General features: G+C 39.3%; 1 protein-coding gene across 1 annotated transcript in view; it reads right to left on the reverse strand.

Moving 5' to 3' along the window:
- GSAP (gamma-secretase activating protein) overlaps positions 1–23,367 on the reverse strand; it is a 99,671-nt gene that overhangs the window by 57,695 nt on the left and 18,609 nt on the right. Inside the window, exons 6-13 of the mRNA XM_070369669.1 lie at positions 22,906–22,994; positions 18,181–18,250; positions 16,668–16,717; positions 13,405–13,509; positions 13,122–13,181; positions 11,777–11,820; positions 10,565–10,650; positions 458–535 (exon numbers count right to left, since the gene is read on the reverse strand). Of these exons, the coding sequence (XP_070225770.1) occupies positions 458–535; positions 10,565–10,650; positions 11,777–11,820; positions 13,122–13,181; positions 13,405–13,509; positions 16,668–16,717; positions 18,181–18,250; positions 22,906–22,994 (582 nt within the window). The remainder of the gene's footprint in view (positions 1–457; positions 536–10,564; positions 10,651–11,776; positions 11,821–13,121; positions 13,182–13,404; positions 13,510–16,667; positions 16,718–18,180; positions 18,251–22,905; positions 22,995–23,367) is intronic.

Raw genomic sequence — 23,367 nt, forward strand, 5'->3', positions numbered from 1 at the left:
ATATATCAATTTCTTGGGCCACAGATGTTATGAAATGAAATAAATCTATCTTAGGTCTAAGAGCTGTTAAAGTCTAAGATGGTAGAAACTTATTTAACTAAAACCTTATGTACCTTTGTAAGCTAAATCTATAGGTACCTTTCAATTAGTAATAATATAAAAATCAAAAACACACCATCAGCAAATACATCCCTTTGCATTGGTCTACAGGCCTGGTAAAAAGATATAGGTCAGGAAAAAATATATATTACACAATATTATTTTAAAAATAATATAAAAATAACTAGCTAACAACACTCATCATTCATAAATTTCTTTAGGAAATACATATTATATAGGTACACAGATATATGATGTACTGATCAAATTTGTTATAAGGTAATAAAACTTTAAAATCTATATACTTTGCTATTTGGAAAAAAGGATTATGTTAAAAAAAAGAATAAATGAAAAATACCTTTATGAAAGTAAAACACTGAATATGTGATTTGTTCCCAAGAGTCAAAGTTCGGGCAGTAACATACACACAAACTTCCTAGAAGGAAGAAAGTATTTAGTAAAGCTTAAAAGAATCACAGACAAATAAAGTTTCCTAAGCTACTTATCCTTACTGCCATTCCTTTAGACGTTCTGCCTCAATTTACCTCATAGATTATTCCCAAATTCTAGAAATTAACTATTAACATGTTGCTAAGAAATTTCAATTCAACAATTACTCACCACACACTATATGCAATGTATTGTGTAGACTATTGAAGGCTAGGAAAATGAAGAGAGACTTCCATATACGAAATTATGGGAGTCTAGAGAAGTTTACAAAGCTTCATGAGATTCTCCTTATATACAGTTCCTCCCCTGTGCTCTTTTTAAGTTTGTTCTCCAGCCATTACTAATAGCTATGGACCCCAGTTAATCAAAAATATGTCTCCTTCTTACAGAAAGTTTCCAGTCTTATTATTTATTTACAATGGAAGGCAAACTGAGGCAATGAGAGCGAGTGGTGTGTGAGCCTGTTCCCACCTGTATTTAGGTCCCTGAGGTCCATGGCCCAAGGTCAAAGGAGAGCTCCTGGGATAGACTGGTTTTTCCAGATGAGCCTTGACTGCCCTCACTTAGACCACCACTTCAGAACAACCTCAGCCTGCCCACCCGCTTCAATGTGTAAAACTGTCCATTACGTCCAGCAGCTGCTGCCACCTGTACATCTGGGTAAATTCATCAATGACTTACAAATGACGGCATTATGCTAAGACGGATACTTCTATTCTAATGCTAGCATTTATGTGATCACCTGAAATAGGAGATTTCTAGGGTGGAAAGGAACTTGACAAACCTGGTTCTAGTCCCAGAGCGACTATTAACTAGCTATGTGAACTCTATTATTATTCTACTTCAGTGAATCATTTCCTCTACCATACTCCACTAGAGTTCCTTTGTTAAAAATCATGGTAGGGAAAAAAGGTCCATTTTCCCTAAGAAGGCTATTTCAGGACATATTTAAGCATTCTGTTATAATATTTATCAGTTTTGACTCTTCTAATGATTTTTAAGATTGCAATATATTGTTAGAAATTCATTTTATTGCAATATTTTCAACATGAAATGACAAAAAAGAATAACTTTATCAGATTAAAAAAGGTAACAATTCTGTTAGATTTTAAATTACCGTTATGCTTAATGACCACACAATAATACCTTTATTTAAAACTACAGCAGACTCACTAAGAGTAAAATAATGCTATACTAAAGCATAAACAAAAATAGTAAGTATAAGAGTTACCAAAGTCCCATGTACCACTTTGAATACTTTCATATAGTAAACATTCTATATGTTTACTACAGAATGTAAACCTATTGGTTTATCCTGTTCTTTTATGTTCTATGATCACAAGGACAAAGACATTTTTAGCAGACAGTTAAAACTTCAGCCTCTGTCTGACAATAAAGAAATAAGAATTAAAATAAGGTACCACATGTTCCCTTTAAAATTAACAAAGTTTTAAAAATTATAATCAATTCTGCCGATGGAAGAACAATCTCAAATAACAGTAATGAAAAGGTGAACTAGTACAACCTCTCTGAAAAACAGTTTTGCACAGAATGAAATATATTCACACCTGTTGACCCAGCAATTGTTCTTTCAGGAATCTGTCCTGAGGAACGAGCATGAAATGTAAACAATATAAGGAAGATTATAATCTCCATTCTAGAAAAAAAATCTCTACACAGCATTCTTTAGAGAATCGAGGTTATTGTTTTCCTTGTTTTGAAGAAAGTTAACATGAGATCTAGAATAAACTTACGTAAAAACATACACTGAAAGCCATATTAGATTTCATAGCAAGTATCTCCAAACAGGTTGTAGCTTAGTCACCCTTCTCAATCCCAAAGGGGGAAAAAAGACACAGCAAGGGGAAATGGACTGTGCACAGGCTCTGCAAACCTGTCCCGCTCCTAGAATTTTCTCTGATAGCGTCAATGTTCTAAATCTGGTTCTAAATCTGGTAGCCATGAGCCACATGTGACTACTGAGCATTTAAAAGACAGCTACTGTGACTGACAAACTCCTTTTAAATTTTATTTGATTTTAACAACTTAAATAGCTGCACATGGCTAGTGGCTACCATACTGGACAACACAACTCTGGAGCACTGGTTCTCACCTCTGAAAGCACATTAAAGCTTCCTGAGTTCACAGATACCTAGGCTCCATTTGAGACCACTAAATCAGAATCTCTGGGGCTGATACTCAGGCATTAGTATTTTTTAAATTTGCGTGAATCATACTAATTGAAATCTCTAAGCCTCAGTTTCCTCATCTGTAAATAAAGAAAACATAGCACCTCCTTCATATGGTTCTAATATGAGTGTTAAATGAGATAATATGTATAAAGCTCTGGCAAAAAAGTTATATGTAGTCATAAAGGTTAGCTGCTATTATTATTATTCCAGAATAATTTTGCTGCTATTTATGAGTTGAGGGAAGTCAGAGTTTGGGGAAAAAAAAAAAAAAGCATGCTCTTAATGGCATATCCAGCGATGTTTAATGAATATTCATCAATGATGAAGATAATATCTCAAAGTTGGCTAGCCTGGGGGAAACCATTTGGACAATGAAAGCTATTATGGACAAAGTTTTCCAAGGGAAATTATCTCATTGTAAAAAGCTCTATAAAATGCTAAACAGAGGCCTAATTCTGGGAACTTGTGAAGGGCAACTCTTACAATTAAATGTGCAGGACGGAGAAGTTACACTTTTCACCCCTCACCACCTCCCAGTAGGTGGTGCACAAGAAAGAATTACAGCCACTACAGACTCAGAACACACAGAGCATTCTAAGTACCACTTCAGGGTTGACTCTCAAGATAGGGAGTGCAGTCTTTCCTTCAGTGCTTTAGAAAGTCCCTGATTCGGGCTTCCCTGGTAGCTCAGCTGGTAAAGAATACGCCTGCAGTGCAGGAGATCCTGGTTCGATTCCTGGGTTGGGAAGACCCCTGGAGAAGGGGTAGGCTACCCACTCCAGTATTCCTGGGCTTCCCTGGTGTCTCAACTGGTAAAGAATCCGTCCACAATGCAGGAGACCTGGGTTTGATCCCTGTCAGCGATCAATGCAAAGAAATAGAGGAAAACAACAGAATGGGAAAAACTAGAGATCTCTTCAAGAAAATTAGAGATACCAAGGGAACATTTCATGCAAAGATGGGCTCGATAAAGGACAGCAATGGTATGGACCTAACAGAAGCAGAAGATATTAAGAAGAAGTGGCAAGAATACACAGAAGAACTGTACAAAAAAGATCTTCACGACAAAGATAATCACGATGGTGTGATCACTCACTCACCTAAAGCCAGACATCCTGGAATGTGAAGTCAAGTGGGCCTTAGAAAGCATCACTATGAACGAAGGTAGTGGAGGTGATGGAATTCCAGTGGAGCTATTTCAAGTCTTAAAAGATGATGCTGTGAAAGTGCTGCACTCAATATGCCAGCAAATTTGGAAAACTCAGCAGTGGCCACAGGACTGGAAAAGGTCAGTTTTCATTCCAATCCCAAAGAAAGGCAATGCCAAAGAATGCTCAAACTACCACACAATTGCACTCATCTCACATGCTAGTAAAGTAATGCTCAAAATTCTCCAAGCCAGGCTTCAGCAATACGTGAACCGTGAACTTCCTGATGTTCAGGCTGGTTTTAGAAAGGGCAGAGGAACTAGAGATCAAATTGCCAGCTGGATCACAAAAAAAGCAAGAGAATTCCAGAAAAACATCTATTTCTGCTTTATTGACTATGCCAAAGCCTTTGACTGTGTGGATCACAACAAACTGGAAAATTCTTTAAGAGATGGGAATACCAGACCACCTGACCTGCCTCTTGAGAAACCTGTGTGCAGGTCAGGAGCAACAGTTAGAACTGGACATGGAACAACAGACTGGTTCCAAATAGGAAAAGGAGTACATCAAGTCTGTATATTGTCACCCTGCTTATTTAACTTACATGCAGAGTACATCATGAGAAATGCTGGGCTGGATGAACCACAAGCTGGAATCAAGATTGCTGGGAGAAATATCAATAACCTCAGATATTCAGATGATACCACCCTTAAGGCAGAAAGTGAAGAACTAAAGAGTCTCTTGATGAAAGTGAAAGAGGAGAGTGAAAAAGTTGGCTTAAAGGTCAACATTCAGAAAACTAAGATCATGGCATCCAGTCCCATCACTTCATGGCAAATAGATGGGGAAACAGTAGCTGACTTTATTTTTGGGGGCTCCAAAATCACTGCAGATGGTGATTGCAGCCATGAAAATAAAAGATGCTTACTCCTTGGAAGGAAAGTTATGACCAACCTAGATAGCATATTAAAAAGCAGAGACATTACTTTGTCAACAAAGGTCCATCTACTCAAGGCTATGGTTTTTCCAGTAGTCATGTATGGATGTGAGAGTTGGACTATATAGAAAGCTGAGTGCCGAAGAATTGATGCTTTTGAACTGTGGTGTTGGAGAAGACTCTTGAGAGTCCCTTGGACTGCAAGGAGATCCAACCAGTCCATCCTAAAGGAGATCAGTCCTGGGTGTTCAATGGAAGGACTGATGTTGAAGCTGAAACTCCAATACTTTGGCCACCTGATGTGAAGAGCTGACTCATTTGAAAAGACCCTGATGTTGGGAAAGATTGAGAGCAGAAGGAGAAGGGGACAACAGAGGATGAGATGGTTGGATGGCATCACCCACTCAATGGACATGGGTTTGGGTAGACTCTAGCACGTCTGGATAGGGACTCCAGGCGTCCCTATCCAGGTGATGGATAGGGACGCCTGGCATGCTGTGGTTCATGGGGTCACAAAGAGTCTGACGTGACTGAGCGACTGAACTGACTGACCCACTTCAGTATTCTGGCCTGGAAAATTCCATGGACGGTATAGTCCATGGGCTCGCAAAGCATCGGATGCAACTGAGCAACTCAGATAGGGTGTGCAGTCTTTCATTCAATGCTTTAGAAAATCCCTGATTCACCCTCCTATTGTTAAAAATGTATTAGAAAAAACTATAGGAACTCATAGTCCTAATATATCAGTGGTCTGACATTAACAGAGCACTTTTGCCCACCACTAACTCTTATGATCAGCCTCATCATCAAGATTTTAACTTTTAAATCTCTGAAAGGTAGCAGATTTCATTTCTGAGGGCAGGAAAATTCAGGGCCAAGATGCTTTCAAGAACGTAAGAAGTGATAGTGAAAGGACAAAGTACTCTCAATGACCAATATGGAACAACTAAAAAACAAATGTTATTACAGCATCAGCATGAATGTAATAGTTGAAATAAGTAGAGTTTGTAAAAGGTCCTGAGTCTACTGGCATTTCTTTCATGAACCATGTTTTCTGTTCTCCACACTAGTGGAAAACTAAGCTCCTTATTATAGAGGGAGCCATATAGGGATTAGACTATTTGCGCCTTTCTCCATTTGCTGAACTAGGTATTTGTTTTAATCACAAAGTTCCAAAAGCTGTTTTTGAAAAGTAATTTGGGAAATACATGAACTGACAACTTATGAGTTGAAAATAAAAAGGGTGCTTCTCTTGGTTTATTTCATCTTAAATCTGAAAGCACCTCATTTGAAACAGGCTTATTTTTTTTATTTCAAAGCTGACTGTGAAAAGCAAGGCTCCTAGACATTACTGAGAAAGGAAAAACAGGCTCTTTCACATCTTTTGCAAAATTGACCTAACATTTCTTAAGATATGTCATAGATAGCCTATTTATAAACTACTACTATTTGTGAGAAATTCCTATGGGAATAAAATAAAACAGAATAAAATCTTTACAGAATAAAAGCCTAAAATGATTATTTATATCTAACAAATTTAAAGTAAGTAGCAGGGAAGAACCAACTCTGGGGGCACCACATGAGCTCTGGATCTCATTACATCTCACCTTCTAAGCAAATTCACTCTATTACTTATTTCTCTCTGCTGTATATTGTCATCTTTTCTTTTCCATTAAATATCCTATAAGCATTCAAACATACTGCAGTCTCTACTGTCTCAAAAAATAATACCCCCACAATTCCACTTCCCCATCCAGCTGCTGCCTCTCTTATGCATGTACATGTTGCTATAATTTTTCAATTCTCACATGAGATTTCACCCAGCACAATCAAGATTTTACCTCAATCACCCAGCACAAACCACACACAGTAACTTCCACGCAGCCATACCCAATGGGCTCCATTTCTCACCACCTACTAAGTCACTCTTGTTTATGAAACCCCCTCGGCTCTTGGCTGCTAAAACATCTCACTTGGTTTCCCTCTTCTCTCCCCATACTCTTTCCTTTGTCTTTGGATGTTCCACATAAGCTTTGTATATTTATATCCAGATCTAATTGCTAAACCTCCTCCCTTTTTTGACCCTTTACTCGTGTGAGATGAGTGCAACTGTACAATAGTTCGAGCATTCTTTGGCATTGTCTTTCTTTGGAATTAGAATGAAAACTGACCTTTTCTAGTCCTGTGGCCACCGCTGAGTTTTCCAAATTTGCTGGCATATTGAGTGCAGCACTTTCACAGCATCATCTTTTAGGATTTGAAATAGCTCAACTGGAATTTCATCACCTCCTCTAGCTTTGTTTATAGTGATGCTTCCTAAGGCCTGCATGACTTCACATTCCAGGATGTCTGGTTCTAGGTGAGTGATCACACCATCATGATTATCAGGGTCGTGAAGATCTTTTTTGTACAGTTCTGTGTATTCTTGCCACTTCTTCTTAATATCTTTTGCTTCTGTTAGGTCCATACCATTTCTGTCCTTTATTGTGCCCACCTTTGCATGAAATGTTCCCTTGGTATCTCTAATTTTCTTGAAGAGATCTCTAGTCTTTCCCATTCTGTTGTTTTCCTCTATTTCTTTGCATTGATCGCTGAGGAAGGCTTTCTTACCTCTCCTTGCTATTCTTTGGAACTCTGCATTCAAATGGGTATATCTTTCCTTTTCTCCTTTGCCTTTTGCTTCTCTTCTTTTCACAGCTATTTGTAAGGTCTCCTCAGAGAACCATTTTGCCTTTTTGCATTTCTTTTTCTTGAGGATGGTCTTGATCCCTGCCTCCTGTACAATGTCATGAACCTCCATCCACAGTTCTTCAGGCACTCTATCAGATCTAATCCCTTGAATCTATTTGTCACTTCCACTGTATAATCATAGGGATTTGATTTAGGTCATACCTGAATGGTCTAGTGGTTTTTGCTACTTTCTTCAATATAAGTCTGAATTTTGCAATAAGGAGTTCATGATCTGAGTCACAGTCAGCTCCCAGTCTTGTTTTTGCTGACTGTATAGAGCTTCTCCAACTTCGGCTGCAAAGAATATAATCAATCTGATTTCGGTATTGACCATCTGGTGATGTCCATGTGTAGAGTCTTCTCTTGTGTTTTTTCTTGGGATTTCCTGATGGCTCAGTTGGTAAAGAATCCGCCTGCAATGCGGGAGACCTGGGTTCGATCCCTGGGTTGGGAAGATACCCTGGAGAAGGGAAAGGCTATCCACTCCAGTATTCTGGCCTGGAGAATTCCATGGACTCACAAGAGACTGACCCAGACTTGCCCGTGAGTATCCAGGAGTCTCTGGCAGAGGTGTGGGTCAGCTGTGGCCTGCTGCAGGGTTGGGGGCACTGAGTGCAGCAGTGTGTGCATGGGACCTTTTGAAGGAGGTCGCCATTATCTTTGTTACCTCCACCATAGTTTGGCCTCAGGCCAAATAACAGGGAGGGAACACAGCCCCGCCCACTGACAGAAAATTGGATTAAAGATTTGCTGAGTATGGCTCTGCCCATCAAAACAAGACCCAGTTTCCACCTCACTCAGTCTCTCCCATCAGGAAGCTTACATAAGCCTCTTATCCTTCTCCATCAGAGGGCAGACAGACTGAAAACCACAATCACAGAAAACTAACCAATCTGATCACATGGACCACAGCCTTGTCTAAGTCAAAAAAACTATGAGCTACCCAAGTGCTACCCAAGACGGAGGGGTCATGGTGGAGAGTTCTGACAAAACGTGGTCCACTGGAGAAGGGAATGGCAAACCACTTTAATATTCTTGCCTTGAGAACCCCATGAACAGTATGAAAAGGCAGAAAGACAGGAGACTGAAAGATGAACTCCTCAGGTCGGTAGGTGCCCAATATGCCACTGGAGATCAGTGGAGAAATAACTCCAGAAAGAAGAGACGGAGCCAAAGCAAAAACAACACACAGTTGTGGATGTAACTGGTGATGTAAGTAAAGTCCGAAGCTATAAAGAGCAATATTGCATAGGAACCTGGAATGTTAGGTCCATGAATCAAGGCAAATTGGAAGTGGTCAGACAGGAGATGGCAAGAGTGAACATCGACATTTTAGGAATCAGTGAACTAAAATGGACTGGAATGTGTGAATTTAACTCAGATGACCATTGTATCTACCACTGTGGGCAAGAATCCCTCAGAAGAAATTGAGTTGCCTTCACAGTCAACAAAAGAGTCTGAAATGCAGTACTTGGATGCAATCTCAAAAACAACAGAATGATCTCTGCCATTTCCAAGGCAAACCATTCAATATCACAGTAATCCAAGTCTATGCACTGACCAGTAATGCTGAAGCAGCTGAAGCTAAATGGTTCTATGAAGACCTACAAGACCTTCTAGAACTAACACCCAAGAAAAATGTCCTTTTCATTATAGGGGACTGGAATGCAAAAGTAGGAAGTCAAGATACACCTGGAATAACAGGCAAATTTGGCCTTGCAGAATGAAGCAGGGCAAAGGCTAATGGAGCTTTGCCAAGAGAACACACTGGTCATAGCAAACACCCTCTTCCAACAACATAAGAGAAGCCACCCTCATCTCTTGCTAAAATCCTCCCATGGTCTGCGAGGCCCTCCATGACCTGGGCCCTGCCTACCTCTTCAGATCTCTCTACCAATACTTTTCCTATTGCTCACTCTACTGCAACTAGTCACCCTGTTCTTAGCTCACATACATCCTTCAAGTATCAAGGGAAATATTATTTCCTGCCCTAAATTCCCCGAGACTGGTTTATAGAGGGACTTGTGGGCTTGAAGGAGACCCGAAATGGAGAGAAAACTATGGGCTGCATTTTGAAAAAGTGAGGTGGAAAAGGAAGCAATTTTCAGGACTAAGAATGCATTGGCTGAGGCAGAACATACTTGTACATATTTGAACATACTATAACAGTATCTTCTATTAAACCTCCACTATATGCTCTCATGGCTCCCTATAATTCTCATTCATAAAATGTACCATGATTCTGTTCAAATATTTTGTGTGCACTTAATGTCCAACATCTGTACTAAGTAGTAACTTTCTATTAATGCTCATAAGTGATAGATCAATGAATACCACATAATATGGCTTTAAATGAATGTAATTTTAGTCCAAGCACTACTTAACTCTAATAGTAACTGTCCACTCAAGTTGGAGTATTAAATATGGCTATTAGATTTAGTTATTAGAGTTGATTACTTAGATGATTATTAAAGTTAATGAGCAGTTTTTTATGAGATTCATTGACTGTAATCATACTCCTCTCCTCTCATTTTCAGGCATTATTTTTCCCCTTCCCTATTTTTTCTATCTATAATAAACAGGTCTTAAGAGATGGAATACTGTACCCTCATAACTTGTATGTGGAGATTTGATTGTCAGCTCAGTAGGTTATAGCATGGCTCTGAAAGTAGCGAATCACATTGGTTTAGAACTTCAACATCAGTAAGCCAGACACAAAAAGTATGTTATTTCTTTACAATGAAGCAGGTGAGAAAATGTAGCTTGATTAAATATGAACCCATCCCCTCTACTAGAGAAATAATACAAAGAAAAACTTTTAGAACAATAGCTGGACTGTGGCTTCTTTTATACAGACAGCAAATATATAAAATTACAGTGGAGAAATTAATTTGGTATGTAAATATCCACATAATCACTTATGTTCAGGATCCATATAGCTGAACAATGCCTAAATATATGGAACTCAAGTAAAATTAAGTAAATTGACAAATACAACCCGGTTCTACCTGTATGGTTGGTAAAAACACATAAGGTCAGGTGTTCGGATAATTCCTCTTTGTCTTGAAGATCACTATATCCAAAGTTGACAAGTCTAAGAACATAAAGGATAGGAATTTACAAATAAGTTCCCTCATAAAAGATGTGAGTAACCACTATAATTTATCCACATGTCTTGAGAAATTTAAGTAGACAACATGTCTTTTTGTTAAAATAAATAATTAAAATAATAATTTTTCAATCCTTAGTCCAGGAAGATCCCATACACTGCAGACAGCAACTAAGCCCATGTGCCACAAATACTGAGCTTCTGGTCTAGAGCCCAGGAACCCCGACTCCTGAGCCCTCGTGCCACAACCACTGAAGTCTTCATGCCCCAGAGTCCGTGCTCCACAAGAGAAGCCACCATAATGAGAAGCTACTAGAGAGTAGTCCCCGCTTGCCACAACTAGAGGAAAGCCCACACAGCAATGAAGACCCAACACAGCCAAAAAATAAATAAATAGAATTATTTTTTAAAAAACAGTAATTTTTAAAAATACATGGTACATAAATGGCAATAGGGAAAAGGATACACAATATTTCAACTTTTTTCTAATTTTAAAATAATGTTGATGCTACATTTTAAAATAAACAGAACTGAATATTCATATACGATAAAGCTAGTGAAATGTAGCATTTTGCAATTATCATTAATTCAGGAAGACTTTCATTTCTTCTGTGCACTTATGGCTTTAAGTCTATTTTTTCAAAAGTATCTCCTGTTTTTACTAAATGTAAAATAGTCTGGGGGGAAAAAAAAAGCAATAGACTCAGCTGAGCTATAAGTGGATTGACCTGAGACATCCTCTTTCATGGCAACAAGAAAAGGGTTCTGATGCTTCATTCTAAACATAGAGCTCTCTGACTCTGACTCTGAATCTTTTTATTGAATTACAGAGCACTTCCACATATCAAAAAAAAATGAAGATGCCCTGTAGAAATAAATGGCTAAGAAAATCAATATGATTGCCTTTACATGGAAAAACCCTGTGTTCATACTTGATAACACTGCTTATATTCCCTATAGAAACAGAAACAGAAAAGATGACAAACACTCCCTCACATAAACAGAACATCAAATTATCCTTTTAGCAGTATATCACAGATTATGTTTAAATATAATCATTCTGTCCAGAAGTGTCTATAAAAATAATAATAATAATTTAGGAGTAACCTACTTGAATCCTGAGTCACTTAATGATATATCCAAGGGTGCTTCAAACTGTCAAAAAATCAGGTGATAACAGAGCAAAAGATGACATTAGTTAAGTGATAGTTCTGGAAATCAGAGCAAACCTGACGACACTGTGCTTACATAATGATGAAGAGCTCCTAACGAGCATTATCTTTAGAGGTTATTTCACAAATCTACATAGAGAAAGTCCACTGGGAATATTCTGGAGTCTACATAAATCACAAGCTTGATGTATATTTACCAATCATAAATATACATCAAGATTTTGCTTCAGATTTGACTACTGTAGATGGGCTGTGTAATAAGTCAATTGGAAGGAGTAGGCTTTTATAGGACACAGATGATTGTGTAGGAAATGGTATCTTTAGAAAAAGAATGAGTGTGAGTCCAAAAAAGGGGGGGGTGGGCAGGAGGAGTAAATGAAATTCTTATAATGGTATGATGTCAAACTGCATTAGATAGCAATATTAATCCTAGCCAGGAAGAATAATGTTCTGTCCATCACAGATAAAGATACTTATGACTCCTCACTACAATGATACTTCTCACTATACTCCAAATACTTTTCCAGGAGTGATTCTAGATTTTTACTAATTAAACTATATCCTCTCATCGACTTTAGACTCAATCCACCATCCTCACACATCCTTTTGGGTCAAATGACGTGTAATCACGTACTACTGACCACACCTACCACATACTGCTGCTGCTGCTGCTAAGTCACTTCAGTCGTGTCCGACGACCCCATAGACAGCAGCCCACCAGGCTCCCCTGTCCCTGGGAGTCTCCAGGCAAGAATACTGGAGTGGGTTGCAATATACTACCTTCTAATAAATACTACCTCCTACAAACCCTCACTCTTAACCACGTTTCTTTATTGTGAAGCATTCAGTTAGCAGAAGTTCCCTGTGTGTGCTCTTCTAATCACCTATATTAACTGCATCTACTATAAGGCTGAATCTTTGAGCTGACAGAAACTATATTACTTGCTCATACAAGCTATTAATACATGATCGAGAATGCTAAAATGCTCTTTATGATAACTTTCATTAAAAAGGAGTAATGGTTAGTATAAGGGTTTCCCTTGTGGCTCAGCTGATAAAGAATCCACCTGCAATGCGGGAGACCTGGGTTCAATCCCTGGGTTGGGAAGATCCCCTGGAGATCTTCCAGGGAAAGGCTACCCACTCCAATATTCTGGCCTGGAGAATGCCATGGACTGTGTAGCCCACAGGGTCATAGAGTCAGGTGTGACTGAGAGACTTTCACACAAATCACAAAATGGGTATAAAATTTCACCATATAGCCCAGTCATTTTCCAGACGTACCATTAAGTTAAAGTGCTCTTCAGCATAAAACTGGATGCATTTTAAGACACTCCTTGATTTCTAAAAGAGAAAACAGAGTAAGTAACAAAGGGGGAAAAAAAAAACACTAGAGAGAGAGAAAAGGAAGCAACAAAAAAGCAAACAGTAATGAAAATCTTCATTATTTGTAATAAACTTTGACTGCTCTCATCAATGAAAATGAAATAACTAATAAATTACAATAATGATAATGTCAAAATTAAAACACTCCCATAAAAAAGAGAGCCAGTGGACTAGTTTTTACCTTCAGATCAATATAGTATAATCTCTGCTCTGACATATCCCACTGAGCCCAAACAAAATCTTCGGCTATTCTCTCTCTTGGGAGATGGCCAGAATTTTTAATTACCTAAGGAGGCAAAGAGATTTTAGAAATAAATAACTATTTTAAAGGAGAACATATTTGGGTTTCATAGTTATTTTGAATATTCTATCTTTATAGTACATGTAAATATTTCCACAGTTAATTTTTAGTTGCCACCTACCTCCAACACATACACATGGAAACTCTTTCCAAAAAAAGATTTAAGGTATCATTTCATTACTTGCTCTTCACAACACTCTGCAATAAACTATTTTATTCTTGTTCTTAGTTAGACAGATAGGCTGGGGCTGTTGAAGCCAAGGCCACACCTATCACAAATCAACAGGTAGGCAAATAGAAGATTCAAAGCTTCCTGTTTTGGACATAACACACTCAAGTATCTGCAGTCTAGAGGGCTTTACTACCAAAGGTCGACTGTGAGGACAAGGGAATACTCAAGCCTAGGAGAGGGGAGTACTGGGCAACAATCCTAGATCTGCCATAAACACTTCATGTGGCTTTGGTCATAGTTCTTACCTGTCCACCTTCTACAATGAGTATGATGATACTGCCCATTTCTCAGCAATACTTAATTATTCATCCTTTAAGATCCAGCTGAAGCATTGCCTCCTGTACAAAGCCCAATTTCACCTCCTAATATGAAGGCAAAGCTCCCCATCTCTGTATTTCTGTCACTTTGGCATGCTTCTATCACATTTATACTTTAATTAATGCTATAAGTCTACTCCAATGATTATGCACTCTTCTACAGCACCTTTATATTTTCAGTGACTTGACTGTTTCTAGTATGTAGTAGTACTCAAGAAATACTTGTCAACTAAAGGGAAAGGAAATAAGGTATGCAAGGGTAAATTGAAAGAAATGCTAAATGTAATACAAGGAATTCAGAGTTCATTTTCCTCAAAATGCTCAACAAGCAAAAGCTATACTGGAACAGGTAAGTAAAGAATGAAGACAAGTTGATGTAAGAGAATAAGGAAAAAAAGGGATGGACCTTTTTTTGATGGTCTGATGGACCATCAGAATGGTCCATATTTGTACCTAAACCCTCTCTAATCTCAAACAGGATTTCTCCCCTGAGGCTAAATTGGAACTCAAGGGAGGCACAGGGCAAGCAGAATCATACACCTCTATTTCTGTTTGCCTGGTTCCATCACATTTGCTGGAAAAAGATCTAAGGGTACTTATCTGACTCTTAACTTTGGGAAACCCATCTTGTTTCCATCTGATGGCAACCAAGGTTCATATAGCAGTTCTTTCCTCTCCAGAGTTACCTCACCTGTGTGAGTCCACATTGTTGTGTTTCCTGAAAATGCTGGGATAAATATAATACCATCACTTTTATATAGGGATGTTAGGGTTGTTATAGGGGTTATAGGTTGTTATAGGTTGTTATAGGGATGTTAGCAGTGCCTCACAGAAGGGCACACGTGGATGAAGGTGTGCTGGGGCTGTATCATCTTGGCCAGGAGAATCTTTCCTGGGCTTCTGACAAGTGCCTCCTGGCCTCACTCTCCCAGCAATGTCTCTCGCGACTCCCAACCCCTCTTCTCACCAGCAGTCCTCTGTCCATTCCCAGTTCCTGACTCCAATCTGTTTATTTAACTATCTCCAAATCCTCACTGATGGTTTTGGGATTTCGCACCTTGGTCGTTCCTCTCTGGCCTGACCATTTCCAACCACTGGCCTTATCTTTGCCCTCCCATCCATCTGGGGCCCAGAGCTTTAGTCACACACTTTCTCGTCATTTCCCAGCCAGGCGTCTTGATTTGAGGCTTTCGATCATAGATACACAATTAACAAATGCCATTTCTCATTTCAATTTTGTTCACAGAATTTAAAATTAAAATCAGAGAAAGAGTATTCTGATGTAGACCATTTAAATATTGAAGGAAATCATTTTAATATCAGTGACATCACAAAAACTGTCAAGAAAAAAGACAACCTAGCAAAAATATACACAAGAATATAACTAAACAATTTTCAGAAAAACAAATTCACATACCCAATAAGTGTAGAAAATGTTCAAACTCAACAATACTAAAGGAAATACAAACTCAAATAATAATGTTCAGCTCAGTTCAGTTCAGTCGCTCAGTAACAAACCCATCAAACTGGATTTTTTAAAAAGGGAAACACATCTATTACTGGTATGGATACAGGGAAAGGGTACTTTTATATTTTGCTTGCAAAACTAAATTGTTACAAGTCTTCTGGAAAGTAATCTGGCAAAATGTGTTGAAGTTTATTAAATGCATATAACCATCAACCCACTTATCCATCCCTGAGGGTTTAACTCAAAGAAACATGTGTACCAAACATGTAAAGTTAAAAACATTTGAAACGATTTGTAATGTAAACAAATAAAAGGGGGGAAAAGGCAATCAAGTGAATATACATCCACGGAAGAATGGTGACAAAATTGTGTACATCTATGCCAGGGACCGTTTGCATTTCTGAAGACAATGCACTAAGCTACTCTAGGTTGCTCGGCAGTAATTCCACAAAGTTCAATAAGGAAAGAGTGAATAATAAACAAACCTCTGGGTGTATCAGGGTGGGGATGTGAGACACAGAGGTATGGAGAAAAGTATGAAAAGATACACAATACACATGGTTGTGAACAAAAGTTAGAGGTGAAGAGTCAAGGGGGATGTGGAAAACAAGCAAAAAAGAAAAGAAAACTGAACTATATAGAACCTCAGTATATATGCTATGATCTCATTTATTATATGCATGCTTATGTATACAAATTAAGAGAAATCGTATCTCTGTTTAGAAACCTACAGGGATACCCCTGATATGTTAAGCAAAAGCAAAGGCAGAAAATTAATATCTATACTATGAATCTATTTTAGTAAAAGCAACTGAATCCCAGTATCTGTGCATCGAACCCTGGGCGAGGTACAAAGCATGGAAGCATCACTCAAGGCTGTCATCAGTTATCTCAGGAGACTGATCGTGGTGGGGTGGGGGGTGGGGGTGGGCGGTGAGATAGATATGAAGGAGATAATCAACTCCTTTATATATCTTGTATTATTTCACATGTTATAACAACCAATCTATAACTTGACACCAAATAAAGTAGAATGTTTCCATAACATTAATACATCCTTAATAGTCTAGAAATGCTACTCTTTATGGGAAAAAACTCTGAAGCAAAAGGAATTTCAAATATTTACCACTCTATTTCCATCTTCTTGGACAACTTGGATATGAAATTGTTCAATATCTTTTAAAAAAAGAAAACAAAGACAGCTTAACCTTCATGAAAAATATGAGTACTTTTTTTCACCCAACAGTTGTGAACTTTTTTTTAATATATAAAAGCAAAGCAGATTAAACAATTGGCTGAAAAATAGTACTATCACAGATGGCAATCTCACAAGAAAGGTTCAAAACAACAACCCACCTTTCTCCACCCTCCCTTTACAGTCTGTGTCAAGTCCAGCATTTACTCTGCTTCTCAATACCAACAACACATGAAGCATTTAACTCTGCTACTCCCCTGGGTTAGCTGAACAAATGTTTCCCTCCCCAATACCATCAGTCTTATATAGGGCTCATTTGGCAGGGTTTATCTTCAATTTCCAAATACCAAATACCTCTTTATATGAAAACATCATATAGAAAACTCATTATGCCAGATATTAGGGGGAGGTTATTTTTATAGGGGTCATTAACAGAACACTATAAACACTTTATTGATGTATAGATGGACCATTTTTCTCAGTAAGCAGTTTACATTGAGCCATATGTATCTTCTGTTGGTTCTAGTTACAAAAATGTGAAATACATAATTGGGCAAGAGTATTGGAGAGGGCAATGGCAACTCACTCCAGTACTCTTGCCTGGAAAATCCCATAGACAGAGGAGCCTGGTAGGCTGAAGTCCATGGGGTTGCGAAGAGTCAGATACAACTGAGCGACTTCACTTTCACTTTTCACTTTCATGCACTGGAGAAGGAAATGGCAACCCACTCCAGTGTTCTTGCCTGGAGAATCCCAGGGACGGGGGAGCCTTGTGGGCTGCCGTCTATGGGGTCACACAGAGTTGGAAACGACTGATGCGACTTAGCAGCAGTAGCAGCATAGGAAGTGAACACAAACCAAATCTTCAGTCTTGTCCCTCCAATTACAAACCAGCTGCTTCACCTCATAACAAGAAAGACGGCTTCCTATATAAGATGCACCAGTGAATTTTGTCCTTTCTCTATCCCTCCTTCTACTTGAAATCATCATTAAAGGATGTCCCAATCTTATCTCCCTCTACCTGAATTTGACCAAGTCACTATGTATCCTCAAGTTCTGCCATGGATTTCTTCTAGCTTCTAATACTGTTCCCTCTGTCCATCCGAGCCTCTCTCCTTACTTTATAGTTTCAACTGTGACAGACATCCTAAAGAAGGATGGGCTACAGAAGACAAAAATGACTGTTCTACAAACATTCTACCATGTGCCAAACTGGAAATCCATATTTGCAGAAGCCCATCACATATGGAGACAGAGCCCAAGAGAACAACAAGTGAGGCAGAGAGAAAGTCCTTCCACAGGAGTCCTAGGTCTCCAATGGACATCAAAGTCAGTGGACTTTTGGATTGACGAGTGGACAGTTAGAAGCTTCCTCACATTCTATGCTTCACTAGGAGACATGCTGTTCATGAAGTCCCTATAGAAAACCTAAAGATATACTTACATTTCTCTTCTGAAAGCAGTAACAGATGATTCTTTGGTTGAGGGCAACTTTCAACATGTGGGTAGAGGAACTGTAAAAAAGAAATTAAAGTCATAAGCAACTACCTTGCTTACACGATTATTTCAAAAGCTATGTTCAATTACTGTACTACTACATACCATAGAAGGGAATGAGAACCACAAAATAGTTTAGGAAAATCACATTCATACACATACACTATAGATGGAAGCAAGGGAGGAAAAGGAACACTTTCAGGAGCTCGGTTTTGCAGGAGGGGATTGATGGCAGGTCCAACACAATTCCTTTAAACAGTAAGGCTAAATTGTAAGCCATTCCTAGGGATGGTGCTTTTTATTTGGAATATGTAATTCTGAAGTCAATCAAAAACAATATCAATAAACAACATTTGAACAGAAAGTTCCATTTCACAAGCACCAAAAAAGAGTGATCGATAACAATTTCTTATGCAGCTAAACCTAGTGTTTAATTTGAGACCCAAGTAAACAAACTCTCCACGACAACTTCCAAAGTCCCACATCCGAGAGACAAAGCACAACAGAACCAGGGACTTTTCAGGAAAGGACAGTGAGTCACAGTGTGGCATGTGGTGGAGGGTTTACCTCAAAGTATTCAACGACTGCCACTGGAAGAAAAGGCCTGATCCAGCCCTTCCTCCTCCTCTGTGCCTGCCCTTATTTGTCAGCCCACAGGACAAAGCGGGCAGCCAGAAACACAGGCCTGACACCATCAGCTGTGATACTGAGGGGAACCTGGCCATGGGATGACTCCAGTGACTTAAATCCTTCATCATTATAAGAGTAACTATAAATCTGAAGTTTCACTTTGTAATATGAAAGACAGCTCACTAGGTCCACTGGCTAATTTTGGGTTTTCTCTCCAAACTTGAAAGCATAATAAAAGAACAGAACTTTTCAAGTCCCTGTTTTACAGCCTACAGCCTTTTTAAAGACTAGGGAAATTTCTGACAAAATATATTACACGGTATCCTAACTTTTCATAATGCCAAATTAGAATAGATCTCGTCAACTTTTAAAAAGATTTATCTTTTTTTTTTTGGCCACACTGCGGCATACAGGATCTTAGTTATCCAACCAGGAATTGTAGCTGTGCCCCTTGCAGTGGAAGCTTGGCGTTTTAACCACTGGATCACCAGTGAAGTCCCTAGAATCGGTTAACTTTTAAAACTGCTTGTAGTCATTTCCCTTTGAGAAAAGCAAAGCATTAACTCTATACCATTCTTCACAGCAGGGCTTCCCCAATGGCTCAGAGGCAGGAGACCCAGGTTTGATCCCTGGGTAGGGAAGATCTTCTGGAGGAGGAAATGGCAACTCACTCCAGTATTCTTGCCTGGGAAAAAGCCCATGGGCAGAGGAGCCTTGCGGGCTATAGGCCACGGGATAGCAAAGAGTCAAACACGACTGAGCAAATAAGCACACACACACACACGCATTCTTCACTGCAATTAACTCAAAACTGTAAAATAGAAAGCAATGCAAAATTCAGCTATGAGAAGAATATAGAACTTATTTCTGCTGATTTGTGAAACTGTGTACACCAAAAAGGATACTTTGTGTACTGGAGTTGCGGAGAAGCAATGATGAGTTTTCACACAGATAATGGAAGAGCAAATACCCAATGCCTCAGAATAAGGAGAAACTACAGATTTGGTGTTCCCTGGGTCTCCGGAGGTGACCAGGGCCTGCTGGCTTAGGGCTGTGACCTAAACTGATGATCAGTTCTAAACCTTTGCCTGGTCTCTGTGAGGCAATCACGATTTTAAAAGTTCCATTCAGGTGGTTGTTTTTCTTTCGAATTTGAGGCAACCCTGGAGCAAGGCCTACAAGTGAGAATATACATAAGGCAGGCTTCAGACAGAGATCTACAAAAGCATGCAACGATTTTGGAGATTTTGTTTTGTTTGTTTTGTGAGTAGGAAGCTATATAGACTATACTGCTGCTGCTGCTGCTAAGTCGCTTCAGTCATGTCCTACTCCGTGCAACCCCATAGACGGCAGCCCGCCAGGCTTCCCCGTCCTTGGGATTCTCCAGGCAAGAGCACTGGAGGCATTCTCCAGGCAATGGCACTAGGTTGCCATTTCCTTCTCCAATGCATGAAAGTGAAAAATGAAAGTGAAGTCGCTCAGTCATGTCTGACTCTAGCGACCCTATGGACTGCAGCCTACCAGGCTCCTCTGTCCATGGGATTCTCCAGGCAAAAGTACTGGAGTGGGGTGCCATTGCCTTCTCCGATATAGACTATATTAGGAAAATAATTATTTTTGTAAATATTGAGCTAGATTATGATCATTAATATTCATTGATGGAAGGTCATACTATAGGCATGTGGACGGGGACAGTGTGTAATTATCCAATGAACTATCTGGAAGGTACAATCATGCTGGTGGGGAACTCTACAAGGGTCCCAGACTGAGATCCGGACTCCGCTCACTACTGTCCTGAAGAAGTTTCTTCACGAAGGCTGCACAGGTAGAGGGAAAATGTACTACTGGAAATCATCATGGGTGTTTTGGAAAGAAAAAGGAAATAGATCACAGGGTAAGACCAAATTTTGTGGACAATGAATGGTGTTTCTCTAAAGGAGAGCAGAATGGAGAGAGGGTGAAAGTGGGGATTTGCCATGGGTGGAGGCTTGGAGGAGTTTATTTCTTCAGAGGCCTGAGCATGAGAGCATGGAGCAGGGCTTGAAACTGGATGGACCAAGATGAGTGTGGGTCTACTTCACATGGATGGGGGTGCAATCATGCACCTTGCATTTTTAATTTTTTTAATTAAGATAAAATGCACATAACAACATTCACTATTCACAGTTTTCACTATTAATAATACAATTTAGTATCTTTAAAATATATTCAGAGTGTTATGCAACTGTATATTTGTAAAACCTTTTTCCTTCCTACACTCTGATTACCCATCCTTCAATAACATCATCATTGCCTACACAGCCCTGGATAAAAATGGTAAAGAAACCAAAAGAACATGCCAGAAAAGGGAAGTGTCCCACAGTCACCCCTGCACTGAGGACAGTGTAAATAAACAGAGTGGATTCCTGGGGGAGGGAATGTAGCTTAGAAGTTCCAGGCCAGGCCCTGTCTGGCAGCAAGCAGCGGCCCGGAGAGAAGCCAGGAGTGGTGGTGAAATGCACAGCCGGAAGGACTGGCTGACAGTGGCCAACCAGGCACATGAGAGACAGGCCGTTCTCCCAACACATACTGCCAGAGGGAGACCCAAGGTCAGAGGCTGAGGATAGGTAGGGTAGGGGGAGGCTACACGAGGTAATTGTTCATGCAACCCAGCAGGAACAAGGGTAATCGATTCTTGTTCTCAGTGATAGTTACCTTCCATCTGTGCCGGCATCAGTGCTTAATCGTTTTCAATTCTTTTTTGACTCCATGGACTGTAGTTCGCTAGGCTCCTCTGTCCATGGGATTCTCCAGGCAAGAATACTGGAGTGGGTAGCCATGCCCTTCTCCAGGGGATCTTCCCAACCCAGGGATCAAGCCCGACTCTCCTGCATTGCAGGCAGATTCTTTACTTTCTAAGCTACCGTGGAAGCCCTATGTTCCATAAGGTCACCACAAACACTGAACTCTGAACCGCTGTTCCCAAGGGAAATAGTGATACACGCTCCTATGAGCCTCTAGCTACAATATTTTTGTCAACAAAATAAAACAAAACTTGGTCTAATGTGTGTCCCTTTTTAAAGACATCGTGGGACTTCCCTGGTGGTCCAGTGGCTATGACTCCGCACTCCCACTGTAGGGGGACCAGGTTTGATCCCTGGTCAGGGAACCAGGTCCCACACGTCGCAACTAAGAGTGTGCACGCTAAAAAGATTCCGTATGCTGCATCAATGATCAAAAGATTTGGCGTGCCACAACTAAAGATACTGTTGATTCGTTAGCAGTGAACTCAGTCAGCTGCGCTATAATGCCTAAATGAAGTTTATCTAATGAACACACATATTTTCTCTGTAAAGTATATAGCAGCCTTTTTGCACTTAGAAACATGAAACACTACTTCAGCAATACACTTGGAGGACATTTTAAACATGAAATCAACTGCCAAAGAGTGAAAAACATGGCATTAAGTTGACTATGAAAACAATGTTTGTTTATAGTCTGAGAACTGACTCTGAAAGGCAGGGTCACCTTGTTCTACCTCAGCTGGGAACATGTACATTGGGTGACAAATTTTCACGTGTCTACCAATGACTGATTTGGGGGTTGCAAATGAATTTTAGTGGGTAGCAGAATTTGCAAATTCTATGTGCAAGCAATGAGGATTGACTATAAATAAGTCTATTTGTGTTATACACACAGTGCTTCTGCATCAGTGCATGGAGTTGAGAAATTCAGGGATTAATTATGTCATTTAAACACAGGCATTTAACCTGTCAACTCTATGAAACATTAGATAAGCCATTTTCAAAGTTCCTTTCAATGTGTTTTGATATTCAATATTTTATCATGTAAAAACATCTATTATATCAAACAACCATGATGTAATAGAGACAGAGAGCTAGGTTTGAATTTTGATTTCCATGTTTGTGAGGGAAGAGGTGTTCATTCCAGCCATACCCATTCACTGGATTATTCTGAGGATTAAATGTGATAATGTGTATGAAAACACTTTTAACACCACTGTCTCTAGGTTTCATGCCTTTTGATTAAAGAGATCACTTACCTGTACCCAAATATAGCTATCCACTGCTTTTAGAACCTTCACATTGTTAATGGGGTGGATCTCGACCAACAAAGTTAAACACTTTGATCCTATAAAGTAAAGGATGCTTTTAATAGTAGCAAAGCCCAGAATATTACACATTACTCTTCCACATAGGCCTGAACTTTGAAAATGTAAAATGCATTACTTACTGTATTAGTTACTCCACAAACAAAAGCAGTTAGCTTAAAATTGAGACTTCTTAAAACCGCAAATAAAAAAAAAAAAAAAACGCAAATAGATACAGAAAACATCATAAAGGAGGAGTCAATGTACATGGAGTGAGAAACACGTTCCCACCCATTTCTCAGCTATTTTTACCATCACTTCACAGGCCCTCTCAGCTTTTAAGTCGAAATAAATACATCTCAGTTCAGTGTCACTACAATTCTGTAGCACAATGGCAAATACTGTTTGTGTAGG

The sequence above is a fragment of the Bos mutus genome, chromosome 4 (genome assembly GCF_027580195.1).
Source record: "Bos mutus isolate GX-2022 chromosome 4, NWIPB_WYAK_1.1, whole genome shotgun sequence".
Taxonomy (NCBI): Eukaryota; Metazoa; Chordata; class Mammalia; order Artiodactyla; family Bovidae; genus Bos; species Bos mutus.